General features: G+C 46.0%; 1 protein-coding gene across 1 annotated transcript in view; it reads left to right on the top strand.

The window, feature by feature from the left end:
- The window catches only part of AZIN2 (antizyme inhibitor 2), a 41,281-nt gene extending 25,266 nt beyond the window's left edge, over window positions 1-16,015 (top strand). The window contains exons 9-10 of the mRNA XM_040228086.1: window positions 12,155-12,369; window positions 15,534-16,015. Coding sequence (XP_040084020.1) covers window positions 12,155-12,369; window positions 15,534-15,672 — 354 coding nt within the window. The 3' untranslated portion in view covers window positions 15,673-16,015. The remainder of the gene's footprint in view (window positions 1-12,154; window positions 12,370-15,533) is intronic.
- Window positions 16,016-18,646: the final 2,631 nt, after the last annotated feature.

Below are 18,646 nucleotides of genomic sequence, written 5' to 3' on the forward strand. Positions count from 1 at the left end.
GAACAGGGATAGATAGAACGTTCCTCCTAGCCTGCCAAATCCAGCCCAGGGCCTCTGGCAGCTTTAGTGGGCTTCTACGAGGGGAAAGAAACCAGACACACTTGTATTTTCACAGGCCTTTGTGTGGTCCTGCTTCAGGAAGGAAGCTCAAGTGCCTAACCAGCGCCTAGACCACCATGAGCTTTCAATATGTGCTGTTGTTTTTCTTTCCATCTTTTTTTTTCCCCCCAGAGTCAACCAGATGTGGGCTCCTCTTTGTAGCTCTTCCTGCCCATCCCCTATGCAGGCAGAGGGAGCTCCCCTCCTCCAGGCGCCCCCCCGACCCCCCGCAGCTGGATGAGTCCCCATTCCATGGCTGCGTTGTTGCCTAGCAAGCCTCCCTGATGATGGAGTGCTCAGGAGTTCAGAGTTCTGCGGTGATGCACTAGCGTCGCTTACATTCCTGTGGTCTCCCACTTCCTACCGCACAGGGGAAGGGCCGCCTAGGTCAGCCAAGCCCCAGGTTACACAGCAGGCAGCAGCCGCTTTCTAGTCCCCTTGCTTCCTGTTGCAGGCCATCCCTGACCCAGTCCCCGTTCCCTTCATCAGCTCCTCTGAGGAGCGGGGCTGTGGTCCTAGCCCAGCACCACACCTGCCCCAGGAGCTTGGCGGATCAGTCTCCAGCTGGTATTCCTGGCTTGGGCACCAGGATGTTCCTAACCCTTTCAGTGGTCGGTGCTGCTGCTCCTCTGGGGGTGCCCGGGTTTCTTCTTTGGGCTGCCCACCGCTTAGGAGACCATACCCAGGGTGGGGCCGCAGTGTGGCCATGGCGACTGAGTAGATGGCAGTACACCTAGTAAATGAGCTATGGCTGTGCAAGGAGTGTGTCGGGAGGGCCCAGCCCGGCCAGGGCATCTGCACTCTCCTCCCCAAGGAAGGTGCCCCTCACCAGCCAGGATGGCAGCTTTCTACCCTGCTTTTCATGCCCATGGACTTTGATTTTGGACCTCAGGTAGAAAAAGTTGCATTAAACATAATCCTTGCTTCAGGGTATTTTTCTCATCATTGGAATATGTGTGGCCTTTTCTTGTTTGTTTAATTTAACAAACATTTGAGCACCTTCCACATGCACTGAGGTCTGCAGAAGGTGGCGGGTAAGGAAGGATTGTTTGTGCCTTGGAAAGACAGTCCTGCTGTGTAGAAACGTGTGTGTGACACACACACAGAGAAGTACACAGACTACAACAACGTCATGAGAAAAGTACAAAAAGTACAGAGCAAATGTTGCTGCATTTTCTTCAAAAATATTTTAGTACTTAACAACTAAAAGATAAGGACTTAAGAAACACCATGTCCTCATCAGACCTAAAACGGAGCAGTTCCATACTATCCCTTGTCACCTGGTGAGTGTTCAGATATTCCCTTATAAATGGTTTTTATAGTTGATTTTACAGGTGAGAAAACTGAGGCATAGGGAGGTGAAGGAACTTACTCAAAGTCACACAGTTAATAAATGGCAACGTTTTAAACTGTAGACCCTTGGGGTAGGGTTCATGTCTTATTCATCTTTGATTATACTCTCTGTTGCTAAAGACTAAACTCTGAACTACTATCCTATAAAATGATTGTCTCCCTGTAAAATTGCTGCCTCCTTGTAAAATGTCTTCATTAGCATTTAGGCATTGCTAATTTTTTGTTATTCATGTTTCTTTGAGTATCCTCTATCAAAAAATTGTTCTTTGTTAGTCTCTTTGTATAGCTGGCTCAATGTACATCCTTAAAGTATATTCCCTTTTAAAAACAATTTTCTTATGGTGAGTCTCTGGAATAGGGTTACTGAGCAAGAGGATTTGAGCATTTTTATTCCTCTTAATATGTATTGTTAGACTGTTTTCCTCCATGCTTGGACTAATATGAATTGTTACCAGTAGTGCTATTTCACAATAAGCTCACCAGCATTACACACTGTGACCTTTTTCTTGTTGGCTAATTTATCTGAAATGGTATACCTCAATCTTTCATTTTTGCTTCTTTGACAAGTAGAAAGCCTTCTTTAATAAATATTTCAACATGCTCTCATATGTCTTAACTAAGTGTTCTGCAATTAATAGTAAGGATGTTTATCTCTTTCTACCTGCTCTGCGGGTTATAAGATTTACCATATGTTTAATTACTGGAGAAAATTTAGCACAAAAATGATAATCCACTAATCCCACCATTCATAGATGACCATTGTTAAATTTTACTTTCATTTCTTTAAGTGTCATAGTGCACATTGTTTTAACTTAAAAAAATATATATATATATTATGAGACATGGTTTTCTTTTTTATATTAATTCAAATTTCATTATTTGCTCAGTGTGGAAAATATCTAAATCATAGAATTGAGGAAAATCAACTTTGTTTTATGTAAATTATAAAAGGCCAACCAAAGCCAAATCATGTTTGATAAAGTGAACACTTTAAAATTAGAAACCAATATATAACCTCTGCCTCCCAGAGATGCCCTGGATATATAATAACTTAGTAACTTTGTCTTTTATTAACAACTTAGTAACTTTGTCTTTTTTTAACAATGTTTGGGCATATTAATTTTATCTTTTTAAAATGCTATTTTTAAAGCAACAATGGAGGTAATAATATCCTTTACTCTTGAAAATATTTTTGGCATGCTCTTGTTTAGTCACTAAGTTGTGTCTGACTCTCTTTCGACCCCACTGACATAGCCCACCAGGCTCCTCTGTCCATGGGCTTCTCCAGGCAAGAATGCTGGAGTGGTTTACCATTCTCTTCTCCAAGACATGATTTTCTTTACTGATATGTTAGGTAGACTTTTTATTTATAAACATTTTAAATATTCACTGAGTGATCTAAAATGCAGTTCAATAAATGTGTATCAGTACTTCATAAATGCAAGGGTTAGTTAGGTGTGGGGAGGGTCCCAGAGGGGGCAAGTACCATTCGAGTTTTACGAGACTCTTCAGAAGCAAAATTCAGGGTACAAGCTCTGATCACCCCACTCTGTACAGAGATACCTTTGTTGCCAAGATCAGGTTCTCTCATTTGTCATTATATTTTATTCTAATTATTTTATGGTTTAAAAAGTAGGATTCCATCTGGAGTACATTGCCGTAGTACTTTTTCAAGTCTGGATCTGGTTAGTTCTTGTCTTAAAAATTCTTGAGTACTGATTTCTAATCCTATTTCATTTCTGCTTTGCCATACTATCCATTACTTTTATTTTTCAATGATCTCTAGTTTTTATCCTGTTCTTTGGACAACAGCTTTGTGCTATGTTTAGAAACCTGGTGGGGGGTGCCTTCTATTTCCAGCAATGTGGTAGAGGAGATACTCTGAACAGTCTCCCCACTGACAAAGAAGACTGTCCTGACTTACAAGGTAGCAGGAAATCTTCAGAGGTCAATACACAAGTGAAAGCAGGCATCTCCATTTCACTTAGTGTAAAAGTCAGTCAACCCACCAGTCTGAGGGATCCTTTTTAAGGGTCAGTTAAATCATGTCTCCTTTCTAGCTGAAACTCTGCTTGGGCTCCTGTCTCACTCTGAATTAAAGCCAGAGCCCTTCCAGTAGCTCCCAAGGCCCTTTGAGATCTGACTCTCTTACCTCTCACACCACCTCCCTCACCCACATCCCCTTACTCATCCTACTCTAATCACTCCAGCCTCCTTGCAGCTCCCTGAACTCACCAGGCATATTCCAGCCTCAGCACTTTTGCACCAGCTTTCCCCTCTGACCAGATCACTTCTCTTCTAGGTACCACCCTGGTTCACTTCTCACCTTCTTTACGTCTTTGCTGAAAAGTCATCTCCTTACACCCTGACACCTTATACCTTATTTAATGTTACACCTGTACCCCTCACCTAATCTGTTTTTTAAATTACTTTATAACATAGTATATATACTTTTTTGTTTTCCTCCCTCCTGCTAGACTATAAACCCTGTGAGGACAAGGATCTTTGTCTATTTTGTTCACTAGTGTGTCCCAAGCATGTACAATAGTGACTATTCAAATATGTTAAGTGAATTAATACAGAGAGAAAACCTAACTCTGAAATTGGCCTTCTATCTGGGGATGTATGCTGAATCCTTTTAGCACTGATAGAATGGGAAAGACAAAAGATCTCTTTAAGGAAATTAGAGATACCAAGGGAACATTTCATGCAAAGATGGGCTCGATAAAGGAAAGAAACGGCATGGACCTAACAGAAGCAGAAGATATTAAGAAGAGGTGGCAAGAATACACAGAAGAGCTACACAAAAAAGATCTTCATGACCCAGATAATCACGATGGTGTGATCACTCACCTAAAGCCAGACATTCTGGAATGTGAAGTCAAGTGGGCCTTAGAAAGCATCACTATGAACAAAGCTAGTGGAGGTGATGGAATTCCAGTTGAGCTATTTCAAATCCCGAAAGATGATGCTGTGAAAGTACTGCACTCAATATGCCAGCAAATTTGGAAAACTCAGCAGTGGCCACAGGACTGGAAAAGGTCAGTTTTCATTCCAATACCAAAGAAAGGCAATGCCAAAGAATGCTCAAACTACCATGCAATTGCACTCATTTCATATGCTAGCAAAGTAATGCTCAAAATTCTCCAAGCCAGGCTTCAGCAATATGTGAACCACGAACTTCCAGATGTTCAAGCTGGATTTAGAAAAGGCAGAGGAACCCCAGAGATCAAATTGCCAACATCTGCTGGATCATCGAAAAAGAAAGAGAGTTCCAGAATAACATCTACTTCTGCTTTATTGACTACACCAAAGGCTTTGACTGTGTGGATCACAACAAACTGTGGAAAATTCTTCAAGAGATGGGAATACCAGATCACCTGACCTGCCTCTTGAGAAACCTATATGCAGGTCAGGAAGCAACAGTTAGAACTGGACATGGAACAACAGACTGGTTCCAAATAGGAAAAGGAGTACATCAAGGCTGTATATTGTCACCCTGCTTATTTAACTTCTATGCAGAGTACATCATGAGAAACACTGGGCTGGATGAAGCACAAGCTGGAATCAAGATTGCCAGCAGAAATATCAATAACCTCAGATATGCAGATGACACCACCCTTATGGCAGAAAGCAAAGGAGAACTAAAGAGCTTTTTGATGAAAGTGAAAGAGGAGAGTGAAAAAGTTGGCTTAAAGCTCAACATTCAGGAAACTAAGATAACTTAATGGCAAATAGATGGGGAAACAATGGAAACAGTGTCAGACTTTATTTTTGGGGGCTCCCAAAACACTGCAGATGGTGACTGCAGCCATGAAATTAAAAGATGCTTGCTCCTAAACTTATGACAAACCTAGACAGCATATTAAAAAGCAGAGACATTACTTTGCCAACAAAGGTCCGTCTAGTCAAGGCTATATTTTTTCCCTGGTCATATATGGATGTGAGAGTTGGACCATAAAGAAAACTGAGTGCCAAAGAATTGATACTTTTGAACTGTGGTGTTTGGAGAAGACTGTTGAGAGTCCCTTGGACTGCAAGGAGATCCAACTAGTCCATCCTAAAGGAAATCATTCCTGAATATTCATTGGAAGGACTGATGATGAAGCTGAAACTCCAATACTTGGCCACCTGATGCAAAGAACTGACTCATCTGAAAAGACCCTGATGCTGGAAAAGATTAATGGCAAGAGGTGAAGGGGATGACAGAGGATGAGATGGTTGGATGGCATCACTGACTTGATGGACATGAGTTTGAGTAAGCTCTGGGAGTTGGTGATGGACAGGTGAATTTGGAGCTGGAACTAAACTGAAAAATAAAAATATTTAGTAATAGTAAATTGGGAATAGTAAATTGAAAATCACTTTTGCTTACCAAAAAGTAAGCAAATATAAAAACTTGACTTAACAGATTTTTAAAAGGACTAAATAGAATTTGTAGAAATGAAATATATGAACATTGAACTTATACACAGAGTAATCAAGATATTGGGGCTTCCCAGGTGGCTCAGTGGTAAAGAATCCACCTGCCAATGCAAGAGACGTGGGTTTGATCCCTGGGTCAGGAAGATCCCCTGGAGAAGAAAATGGCAACCTACTCCAGTATTCTTGCCTGGGACAGAGGACAGAGGAGCCTGTCCATGGACAGAGGAGCCTTGCGGGCTACAGTCCATGCGGGCGGAAAAGAGTCAGGCATGACTCAACGACTAAACAACAACAACAAAGCAAGATATTAGAGACAGTTGAAGAGAGAAGATATGGGAAAATAAAGAAGGAATTGGAATATAGAGCTGAAGGAACTTTGCAAATGTAGCACAAAGAGATAAATGGAAATAAGAAAGGCAAAGGAAGTAGCAGAGTGAGAGGGCGTAATGTCTAACCATAGTTTCAGGAAGAGATTGTATTAGGGTACAGAAACAAGACAGGTAGTTTGAACACGGAAATTTTAACATAAAGAACTGCTAACTTTAAAGATGGCTAATTACTAAAAAGGATAAAAGCAGTTACTATATCTGGTAAGCGAGGGTGAAAAATGAAGCATCTTAGAGGAGGGCTCCTCCCTGCAAGTCTGAGATTGAAACCTTTGAGGAAAGGCCATGATATGCAGCCTTCCTGTGGCAAGGAAACTTTTAGAGAGTTGCCAACACAACTGAATTGCAGAGGTAGCCTGCTGTGGAGTGGAGAGAAGCTTGTTGGACTGTGCAGGCCAAAGTTGAACTGAGGGCCATTGAGGTGAACGCAACCACAGCCTCACGCTTGCTGCTAAGTCGCTTCAGTCGTGTCCGACTCTGTGTGACCCCAGAGATGGCAGCCCACCAGGCTCCCCCGTCCCAGGGATTCTCCAGGCAAGAACACTGGAGTGGGTTGCCATTTCCTTCTCCAATGCACAAAAGTGAAAAGTGAAAGTGAAGTCGTGTCCAACTCTGTGTGACCCCATGGACTGCAGCCCACCAGGCTCGTCCGTCCATGGGATTGCCAGGCAAGAGTACTGGAGTGCGGTGCCATTGCCTTCTCCGACCACACCCTCATACCCTGAACCAAAGGTGGCCACACAGAAAACAGCAAGCTATAAGGGAGAGAGTTCCTTCTTCCTGATCTGCCCTTGCAGTACAGTGTTTTTCCAGCAACTTGTATTGACAAAGCCTAACATAGAGCTAGCTGGGCTTCCCTGGTTGCTCAGTGATAAGGAATCCGCCTGACAATGCAGGAGACGTGGGTTCGATCCCTGGGTCAGGAAGAGCCCCTGGAGAAGGAACTGGCAACCCACTGCAGTATTCTTGCCAGAGAAATTCCATGGAGAGAGGGGTGAGCTACAGTCCATGGGGTTGCAAAACAGTTAGACATAGCAACTAAACAACATCATCAAGAACATAGAGCTGGCTAGTGAGGAAGAAATGTCTCACTCTAGTATCACAAAGCAGGGCGGAGAAGGGTAGATTTGGAGCTAAGGCAAAATAAATAAAAATGAATTGCTGGCAGAGAGTAAACGAGAGGAACATTTATTCTCAGATTCAGGAAATCCAACAAATTCCAAGTATGTTACCTAAAAATGAATCCATACGTAGACAACATATTAGTGAAACTGAACACCAGAGACGGAAGATCATAAAACTAGTGAGAGAAACGGACAGATAAAAGAATACCGGTAGAAGAATCTTTATTACACTTAGAGCTTATTTCCCCCATAGCAATGGAAGGCAAAGTCATATCACTTCAGTCGTGTCCGACTCTGTGTGACCCCACAGATGGCAGCCCACCAGGCTCCCCCGTCCCTGGGATTCTCCAGGCAAGAACACTGGAGTGGGTTGCTATTTCTTTCTCCAATGCAGGGAAGTGAAAAGTGAAAGTGAAGTCGCTCAGTCATGTCCAACCCTCAGCGACCCCATGGACTGCAGCCTTCCAGGCTCCTCTGCCCATGGGATTTTCCAGGCAAGAGTACTGAAGTGGAGTGCCATTGCCTTCTCCGAATGGAAGGCAGAAGATAGTGAAATAGCAGCTTCGATCTATCAGCCTACACTGGATAGCAATAGAATGTAAGTTGGGAGGTAGAGTGACCAAGTTGGTATTCTAAGGTTTTGAATTTCCTGTGTGTGTGTGCTAAGTCGCTTTAGTCATGTCCGACTCTGTGTGGCGCTATGGACTGTAGCCTGCCAGGCTCCTCTGTCCATGGGGTTCTTCAGGCAAGAGTACTGGAATGGGTTGCCGTGCCGTCCTCCAAAAGATCTTCCCAACCCAGGGATCAAACCCATATCTCTTAAGTCTCCTGCCTTGGAAGACGGGTTCTTTGCCACTAGCACCACCTGAGAAGCCCTTCAATTTCTTGAGCAGAAGGTAAAGATGTTGACTGATTTTAGACTACCTTAGGAATACATATTACAAAGTAAATATCTGGAGTAACCACTAAAATAGTAGGAGTTTATTAAAACAGTTTGGTTTGGAGAGTGGCATAAAAACATAGACCAGCAAAACATAGAGCACACACACAAAAAATCCTCATATATCTGGAAACTTGATTTTGACAAGACTTGCAAAGCACATCATTGGGAACTGCTTAATATATGATGCTAGGTCACTTGATTGTCCGTATGCAAAAAGTGAAATTGGATCCCTATCTCTGGGGCTTTTAATTAGTAGTAGCTTATTTATTTCTGAAATTGGAAGAAATTCTCTTTTTGGCTTTACTAAGTTTTTCCAGCTAGGAGAAGGTAGAGTCCTTGTATTTCATCTCTCCTTTCAAGGTTTTATTATTTTCATGAGTTAAGTATTACTGTGGCCCAAGTACATCCCTGAGTGTAGTAACTTAATGCTTTCATTACTGTGAGTGGAGATGGTCCCCTGTGTGTTTAAGTTGAGACATCAGCTTACATGTAAAAACTCACTAATCTCTAGTAACTACTCCTCTCCCCTCTGAATTTTCTAGGTGGGCAAGCTTTGTCTGCAGTATAATATTTTATTTCTTTATTTCTCTATATTATACCTTTTTGTTTCTTTTTTTCCAGATAATAGCTATTGTCAGCATTTCTCATGCTATGTAAAATAGAAATGACAGAAAGATTCAGTCTTGGAGTCAGAAGACTTGGGTCTGGTTCTTGGCTCTGCCATCTAGTAGCTGAGTAACATTAGGCAAGTTACTTACCCTCTCTGGGCCCCGTGTCTATAGTCTTTTCATCTGGAAAACGAGAGGGCTTAACTGTAAAATTAAGGTTGCTTCTAGTTCTGAAATGAAGCCATTCTAGTATATCTCCATTAAGTTAGAGTTGGCTCCTTATTTTAAATGGTTTCTCTTTGTTGTGGAGTTTAATTTTGTCCATAGTTTTAATCAAGAAGGGGTGCTATAGGCTATTGAATGCCATGATTTGGAAAATTAAATTTGAAGTGTAGATCTATATTTCCATGTTACTATGAAGCCAGTGATCACCTTGCTCATTGTCCCTGCCTTCCATTTAAATCATCTGACCATTGAAAGTGATTCTTTGAATAAGAGTGTGGATTTGATTAGCTAGGGTTTCATTTTGGATTTTTGCCTGTATGTTCACAAGTGAGATTTTGATCACAGGCTTTTGTGTTTCTTCTTTTTCCTTTTTGTGTGCTGCCCTTGTTCATCCCATTTTTTTTTCCTTTTAAAATATTTCTGTACACTTTATGCAGTATAGGAGCTAACTTATGTATGCTTTAAAAGTTGGGGAGTTATTTAGGGATTCCCTCAGAGCCGTGTGGCATTTTAAATGTTTCATTGTGTTTCTTCTGTGGATCTGCTCTCGTATTGGGCCTCTGAGGAAAGCTGCCATCCAGGTGCAGCTAGGAGGGCCCTTGTCTGGGACCCCCAGGAGCTGTGCCACTCATTCCCTCCAGAAACCAGAGCAGGTCACTTCTGAGTTTTCTCATCTGTAAAATGGGAATGCAACTGCCTCCCAGATGAAGTGTGAAATAGTGGTGGGTGTGCTTTGTAAAGTAGAACCCTCTGCCTGCTCTCTCAGATGGGGGCCCCAGTAGTTGATTTGGCTTCTTGTATTTTTACAGTTGGTTGTACATTTCCGTTCAGTTTCCCAACTCAAAAACAGAACTGAAACTTAAAAGCCTGCCCCCACATGCTTTTGGAACATTTATTTTGCTGTTTCCTTTTTTTTTTAAAAAAAGGTTTTAAATGGTAATTGCCTTATTTCCTGTGAAATTTTAAAATCTTCCCTTTCTACCCATTTTAAATTTATACCACTAATAAGTGAGAGAAATCTGATTATAACTCAAGGGTGCCTTTTCTTTTCATTTTATTGTGGAAGAAGCTTTGAAACCTATTTTCTTAAGGATTTCTTAAGGATCCTCATGAATACATTTATAGAGCATTTCCCCTCACACGTCTTTGAAAGTCCAATTGTTAACAACTGGAGCTAAGGTAAATAATTCAGAGCAACTGAGATGAATTTTACTCATTAATAAGAAGCTTATGAACAAGAGTGTTAAGTTGTGTGAACAAGGATGTATTGATTTGTATTCTTCTAGCATGTGAGGTTCATGAGCACAGGAACTTTGTTTTTCTGTGTGTACACTGTTGCATCCCAGGCTCTTAGAGCAGAGCCTGGCACATAGTAGGTGTTTAATGAGTATCTGTTGAATGAATGAATGAGTATAGGATAGTTCTCACGTTTGATTTTAATTCAATGTGTGTGTCTTTATTAATGAGACTAATGGCTTATGCAGTGACACACGAGTATTATTTCTGCTCATGTCACCTGTGGCTCTTCCTGCTCCTGGCCGAGGTACCTAAACACCTTTCCTCCTCCTTCCATTGGTCTCCTCTGCTGCCTCCTCCTAGGCTCTTGGATAGCTTCTATTTGTACCTTCTTTTTCTTTTTTGCTCTTTCCCATCACTCAGGTATTCCCTATTCATTTATTTATTCATTCATTCACTTAAGTAGTCTTCACAAAAGCACTTACTGTATGCCAGACCGCTAGGCTTGGAGGAGATGGGGGTAAACAAGACTGTCGTGATCTCTGGACTCAACCAAATTTATGGTCTGACGGGAAGACGGGCCTGAGGAGATACACTTCTTAAATATCAAATTATAAGTGATAGGACATGCTATGAAGGCAAAGCTTGCAGAGCCTTAGTAAAGGCTTCCAGGAGGACACTGAGATCTAAAGGAAAATTAGGAGTTGGTAGATTTGGGACCTCAGGGAATAGCGTGGGGATGGCTTGGGGAGCCAGGGGTGAGGGAAGGGAGGGACAGAAGCAGGGTTTACCCGGGGACTCACAGCTCCAGTCACAACCTGCCTAGCAGCATCCCTACACTGTGACAAACGGCACTGATACCTTGGTTGTCTTCAGATGGTCTGTGCTACAGATGTTTTTCTGGATTTGGAAGTCACTTAAGGAAAAAGTAAAAATTTTACGTCATTGTTAGTTGTCTTTGGGTAAGTCAGTTTTGTCTTTGGGTAAGTCACTTAACCTCTCAGAATTCCTCAGTTTCTCTGAAATGGAAGTAATTCTGTTGACTCTGTGAGGTCCTCTGTGACCTCTGCCAGGCCACCCTGTGATTGTCTGTGGGAGGCCGGTCCTCCTCACCAGACCGAGTGCCGTGGGAGCCTGAGGGAGGGTCTAACTCATTGGTGTCCTTCTGGCTCCTGTTACTGGGTCAGGCCTGGAAGGAGGCGATCGTGATGGCCTGCAGAGAAGGAGCCGCAGGGCTGGGCCCAGGACAATCTCTATTTGAGGGAGAGGGAAGGGCTGCAGAGGTGGGGAAACACCCAGGGTCTGCAAAGCGGCAGATGGTCCAGTGAAGACTGAAGCCAGAGGCTGATGGCAACACCAGCGATGAATGAAGATGGTGCTAACTTACTGGGCCCTTGCCGTGTGTCAGACGCTGGTTCACACACTCAGCCTCTACTCTTGTATCCTTTCACTAACCCCGGCAGGTAGGTAACTGCTTCTATTCCCATTTTATAAACGAGCAAACTGATGGATTAAGTATCTTGCCCAAGGTCACACAGCTAGCAAGTGTTGGAGCCTGCATTTAAGACCAGGCACTGTGGCTTCTGAGTGTAGGAGGCAATGAATGCAGAGAAGTGGGAGGGCCTTAAATGCAGGCTAGGAGGCCCAGCTGGTCTTGATCCTGTTTGCTCTGGGAGCCATGCAGGCTTTGGAGGGAGGGAGTACTCAGACTGTGTACGTATGCCCGGGAAAGCTGACTGTCCCTCTCTCCTGCAGAAACCATCCACGGAACAGCCCCTGTACAGCAGCAGCCTGTGGGGCCCGGTGGCCAATGGCTGTGACTGCGTAGCTGAGGGCTTATGGCTGCCGCAACTACACGTAGGGGACTGGCTGGTCTTTGAGAACATGGGCGCCTACACTGTGGGCATGGGTTCCCTCCTCAGGGATGCCCAGACCTGCCGCATCACCTACGCCATGTCCCGGGTGGCCTGGTAAGGGGGCCCTGCTGGGAAATGGAATGGGGATTGGAGAGGGGGCAGGCTGGACTGAAGCCACATGGGGAGCCTCAGGTTTGGGGCCCTGCTCCTGTGTAATCCAATGGGACAAGTAATCCTTGGCTACTGATTTCAAGTGAGGCCTGTGCTGGGCACCTGGCTGTGGTCTTTAATGAGACCGAGTTTCCCGTGCGGAGCTCAGAGCCCTGGAGGGACACAGAAGCAGACAGGCGTGCCTGAGAATACAGTGCTGCGGGGAGGGCCGCGATTTGGAGGCTTAGATCCCCACCCCCACCTCCCCAAGGCCCAGATCTACCTCCCTGAGGAAAGAAGGATGAAGTCAAAGCCTGGCAGGAGTTAAATGGCTGGAAGGGCAGGAAGGGGGTTCTGTTCCAAGGTCCCGCGGAAGAGGGTCCTTCCATGGGGGGGACGTGGTCTGATTTGGATTTTAGAAGGAACTGGGGGCAAAGATGCCTTCAAAAAACATGAGGTTGGTCGGGGCTGGAGAGGGAGCAGGGCTAGACATGGGAAGGGCCATGAAGGGTAGCTTAGAGCTTCCAGCATCAGCTGGCAGGGACTGATTGGAAGTCTGGGGGTGACATGGTCTGATTTGGATTTTAGAAAGACCACTCTAGCTACTGGGTGGATGAAGGGAAGACAAGAGCAGGTGTAGATAGAGCTGACCAATTGGGTGGCTACTCACTGAGCATGCCCTCACCAGGCCAGCACTGGGATCCAGTGAGACAAGCCTGAAAGTCCTGGGCCTTTCTGCCAGGCTTTACACTAGGCATCATATGATGATTTTCTTTTACTCAAACACAGAACACTATGGGATCAGTGTTGACACAAACAGAGGTCACTTGCTTGAGGTCACACAGCTGCTCAACAGTGAAGAGCCCCCCCACTTATGGGGCTGGGGAGACGGCTGCAGAGGGCAGGAGCCATCGGGAGGGGCTTTTATGCTGGGTCCTGGGGAATGAGTGAAGCCTGTGCCCCCAGGGACGCGCTGGGGGCTTGAGCTCCCCCCACCCCAGGAACAATGGTCCCAAACGGCAGGCCTGACGGGGTCGGGATCAGAGTCACCTGTAGTTCATCCAGTCAACAAACCTGCCGCTTCTACTCCTTGCACAGGATAGGCTGATGCTGCCATTTTGAAATCACGGGTGTTTTGACAAGGCCAAAAAAACCCAGAAAACACCAAACATAAAAAACCGATAATCACACAGGCTTTCTTATCTATCCCGGATCCATCATCAGCAAACACAGGTGGATGAAGTTGCATGGAGTCAGATGCACACGTTACTAGGAACATAAAATTCTGATGTATTGAAATGGCCACGTCCAAAAATTCTCCATATCAAACGGGCCTCATGGGCATGTCCTACTTTAGAATCTGGCTCTGTGCTGGATCCTGGAGAGTAAAAGAACATCTGAGAATATGGAAAGCCAAGCGTCAGACCTGCACGCACACACACACACACACACACACACACACAATACACACACACAGACACACACACACAGACACATAGACACATACCAGCAGAGTGCAGAGGTCACTAAGGAGGGAGGGTGGACCAGTGAGCTGGGGAGGAGGCACTGCCTGATGGGTGAGGGAGGAGTTAGCCGGGCACCGGAGGGCCAGGCAAGCTGACTGGAGGGTGGCCTGGGCCGGTGGGGGGGCTTCAGAGTCCAGTTCATCCAGAGTTTTAAGTGGTTCTGTCTAGCTGCAGAGGCATGAGAGGAAGACCTGGTCAAGGAGGACCTTGGAGGCCCAGGTTGGCCTTGATCTTGAAGGCAGTGGGGAGCCAGTGAGAGATTATAAGAAACTTATCTTTCAAAACCCATTAGGTAAGGAAACAGAGGTTCAGACAGAGGGCACTTGGCCCAGAGTACCTCCCACCTGGAAGGGAATGGCCTGACTGGATTGACTACTGATTTGCTGCTGAATTGCACACATCAGCAAAGGGGGGAGGCCTTCCTGCAGGTGGGGGACTGGAATAGGCTGGAAGTATAAAAGGAGGGGAGGGAAGATGTAGATGGAAGAGGGAGGGTCCTGGGAAGCAGATCCTGGCAGAAGTAAGGAACAGGCTGTCATGCTGCCCTGACCTGGCCTCTTGATACTGAACGCAGTGCTCTTTCCCGTCCTCCACCCAGCGTCCACCTCTCTGCACCAAGTGTGTATTCATTTGCTGTCAGGGGCACTAGGCAATGAGTAACTCAGGTACATCCCCTGCCCCCCTGTAGTTGGAGGATTGTCAGGGAAGCAGGTGTTGAATGCTCGTTGATATCACGGAGTACACTGTGCTGTGGGACTCAACTAGGGTTGATGATGCAGGCAGAGACTGGATGTGCACAGGATGTGCCTGGGATGGGATGCAAGCCCAAAGATGGCTGCACTGTCATGCGTGGTGGGAGAGGCAGTCAGGGGCCAGATCTTGTGTGGCCTGAGCGTGGAGGGAAACTGCCGGCAACTCAGAAGGGATTTGCTTTTTGGAAAGATGAACCTGGGTTGGAATTTTCTGGGAGACTGTGCTTTCCTGGCTAGAGATGGTGGTGTCAGTGTGAATGGAGAGAAGTGGGTACCTTTGGGGATGCTCAGGAATGGGGCTCGGCAAGGATCCACTGGGTGTGGAAACAACATCTCCAACTCGTGGCAAGGACAGGAGCCGTTTATTAATGTGAGGATGTAGGAGAAACAGTTTGTAGGATTTTTGAGGGAAGGGCAGACTTTTAGTTTTTAAGTACCAAGCCTGGGGTGTGAAGAATGTAGGCTTTGAAGTGAGTGTTGGGTTGAGTCCTCGTTCTACCTCCTTCTAGGATTGTGACCTTGGGCAGGTAACTTCTAAGTCAGTTTGCTAGGAGTAAAATGGGGACGATAAAGTCACCCTTACAGGGTTTTGGGAGAATACAATTAGACTGTAAGTGAAGTGCCTGGCACAATAATGGGCACATCAGTGAATGTGGGTTCCTTTCCCTTGTGGGTTAGGCTCTGGGAGAAGACAGCAGTGGGGGAAGAGGGGGCAGCAGGCCTCCCCCTGCCCTTGCCCCTGGGTGCTGCGGTCCCAGTGGCCCCAGGTCTTCCAGTGCAGGAGCCATGGGGAGTTCTTGGCCCATGGGCCCCGTGCTGGCTGCCTCCAGAGACCCCCTCTCCCTTGCAGGGAAGCCCTGCAAGGGCAGCTGCTGCCTGCAGAACAGGACGAGGACGCCGAGGGCATGTGCAAGCCTCTGTCCTGTGGCTGGGAGATCACGGACACCTTGTGCATGGGCCCCGTCTTCACCCCGGCGAGCATCATGTGAGCGGGCCCCGTTCCCCCCCGGAGAACCCCAACGGGGCCCCAGAGATGCCTCTGGGAGAGGTGGGGAAAGTGGCAAGCAGAGGCACCCTCTGGCCAGGACTCTGGTGCTCGCTCTGCCACCCCCCACGCTCCACCTGTAGTGTTTCTGCCCTGTCAATAGGACCAGTCTTACACTCGCTGTAGTTCAAGTATGCAACATAAATCCTGTCCCTTCCAGCTGTGTCTGCCTCCTCTGCAGCGCAAGGGGCCTGGTCAGCCAGGTGTGGGGGTGTTCTTGGGGGTCTCCCTTGGTCTCCTCCTCACTTTTGTAAATATGAAGCAAATAAAATATTTAGGTTTTTTAATACACCAGTGCAATCAGCAGTTCAGTTCACAAAGCAGCCTGGGTTAGGCCAGGGCTGAGACTTCCCCATCCTACAACGATAACCTCACGCTGCAGTGTGGGCCTCCCCTACTGGCGCCCAGCTTCTCTGATTCACCTCTCTTGTTTTCCCGAGCTTCCATGCTGGCATCATGAGGAAGGCAGAGCCGTCAGGGGTTGGGGTGGGGGTCAGGGTTGCCTCCCTGTAGCACTGGAACTGCAGCTCGTGGCTGAGGAGGTGTCTCTGGGGGTCCCCAATACCCAGCTTAAGTCCTGGCCTAAAGTGGGGGCAATCAAATATTTGACACAGCTTTTGGGAGTTCCTACCAAAGATGAAGAGCGAAGAGGTGGGTACCTGGGAGGTTCTAAAGAGATCCCCTACCCATGCTCTCCTTGCATGTCAGCAAGGCAGTTGGAGCAATACATATACATGGCTGGTTTTGCTTATTCAGACAGTGGCTGTTAGTACATGGTTGGCCATAGACTGCTGCCGCATCCAAGGTCAAGGGCCCTGAGGCCCACGGCTCCTCAGTTTGGCAGTTCTCGGCAGGACTTCACATTGTTAGGGTCACAAAACTATGTGCGTGGGGTGTGTGAGCTGCTTAGCAAAGGAGTTCAGATTTTAGAGTTCCCCCAGCTGTTAATGGGTGATCCTAGAGATTTTTCTTTTGCAATTAAAAAAGATATAATTCATATTCCCTAAAACTCACCCTTTCAAAGTGTAGAATTCAGTGGGTTTTAGAATATTCACAGAGTCTATGCAACCATCACCACTAATTCTAGAATATGTCATTACCTGAAAAAGAAACTGTATTCACACTCACTCCCCATTCTCCCTTTCCCCCAGCCTCTGGTACCCACTTAATTACTTTCCACCTCTGTGGATCTGCCTCGTCTAGATGTTCTGAATTGCAGTCGTTTTTACATCCTCACTTGAGCTTCTTCCTGGGTAAGCCTGGTACAATGTGTGTGTTTTTCCCCCTACACCACCAAACAATTCTCTGACAACAGCTGGGTGTCCTACAACTCCACTCAATTCTGACACTACCTACCTACCTAGAGTAGAGACAGAATCCGATCCCACAGGTTAAGGGCTCAGTCCTACAAATCTGAACAACAAAGCAAGGAGTCTGAACTTAACTCTGCAGGCAGTAGGGAGCCCTACATGCCTCTGGAGCAGAAGCGTGGTAAGACCTTTGAGAGGATAAATGAAAGCTTATTCACAGGGGGCAGAGTGAGACCTAGAGGTAGCATCCACTTCCTTCACACCCAGCCTGTTTAAGGCAGGTCCAGCCAGGGGGTCCAAAAGACACAAGTGTCCCCTCTGTGCACCCCTGCTCAGGAGGAAGATGGTGACTGTGGGTGTCACCCACCCCCTCCACCCCTCTCCCTTTAGGAAAGCCATCTGCCCAAGCCAGCTCATTCCAGCTGCAAAGGGACCATAGGGAAGGCAACAGGATGGGAGTTTCCGGTCAACCCTTTGTTCCATTTTAAACCCTCATCCTGGCACCTAGCGGATGAGTAGCTAAGCCTGTGTAAACTTAACCTGCAAAATTATTCAACGTAGGCTTCTAACAGTCAGAGGGATCTTTTGGAAATATGGATCCAATCTTGTCGACCCGCTGCTGAAAGCTCTTTGGCATGTTTGCCTCTCTTCAGCTCCTCACGTTTATCGGGGTTCTGTTCTGCTTCCGGCCTTTGCCCTTGCTGTTCCCTCTGCCTAAGCTGTATTCCTTCCAGCTCTCCAGGGCTGACCGTTCCCATCTTACAGAGCGCACCACGAAGGCCTTTTCTGTGTGCCCTGTTCCAAGTGCCCCTCCCATCTAACTATGTGTCGGGGGGTGGTGGTCACATTTTACAGAAAGTAGATTCTAAAGGTAACATTTAAGGCAAGAAACACAGTCACAGTTGCCACTGAAAATCCCTGAGAAAGCTATCCCTTTGGAGGCAGTTCATTATTTCCCTGTCTTCCTCTGACATGCCAGGTGCATTTCCTTATAACCCCAACAGCTCTCTGATCTCTCTCCCTCACACCTTCAGATCTTTGCTCAGATGCCACCTTCTCAATGAGGCCTTCCTGACCACTGTTACAACTGCAACACTCCCGCTCCCACCCTACCATCCCATGATCCCCTCCGTAGTCTTACCTCCTCCCACTCCCCATAACTCATCATCTGACATACATTTAATTAGAATTAAGCTCTTAATTCTAAAATTTTGAAAAGGCTGAGGAGCCAGAAATCAAATTGCCAACATCTGTTGGATCATCAAAAAAAGCAAGAGAGTGCCAGAAAAACATCTACTTTGGCTTTATTAACTACACCAAAGCCTTTGACTATGTGGATCACAGCAAACTGTGGAAAATTCTTCAAGAGATGGGAATACCAGATCACCTGAACCGCCTCCTGAGAAATCTGTATGCAGGTCAAGAAGCAACAGTTAGAACTGGACATGGAACAACAGACTGGTTCCAAATAGGGAAAGGAGTACGTCAAGGTTGTATATTGTCACCCTGTGTATTTAACTTATATGCAGAGTACATCATGAGAAATGCTGGATGAAGCACAAGCTGCAAAATCAAGATTGTGGGGAGAACTAATCAATAACCTGAGAG

Source organism: Oryx dammah, unplaced genomic scaffold, assembly GCF_014754425.2.
Source record: "Oryx dammah isolate SB20612 unplaced genomic scaffold, SCBI_Odam_1.1 HiC_scaffold_27, whole genome shotgun sequence".
Taxonomy (NCBI): Eukaryota; Metazoa; Chordata; class Mammalia; order Artiodactyla; family Bovidae; genus Oryx; species Oryx dammah.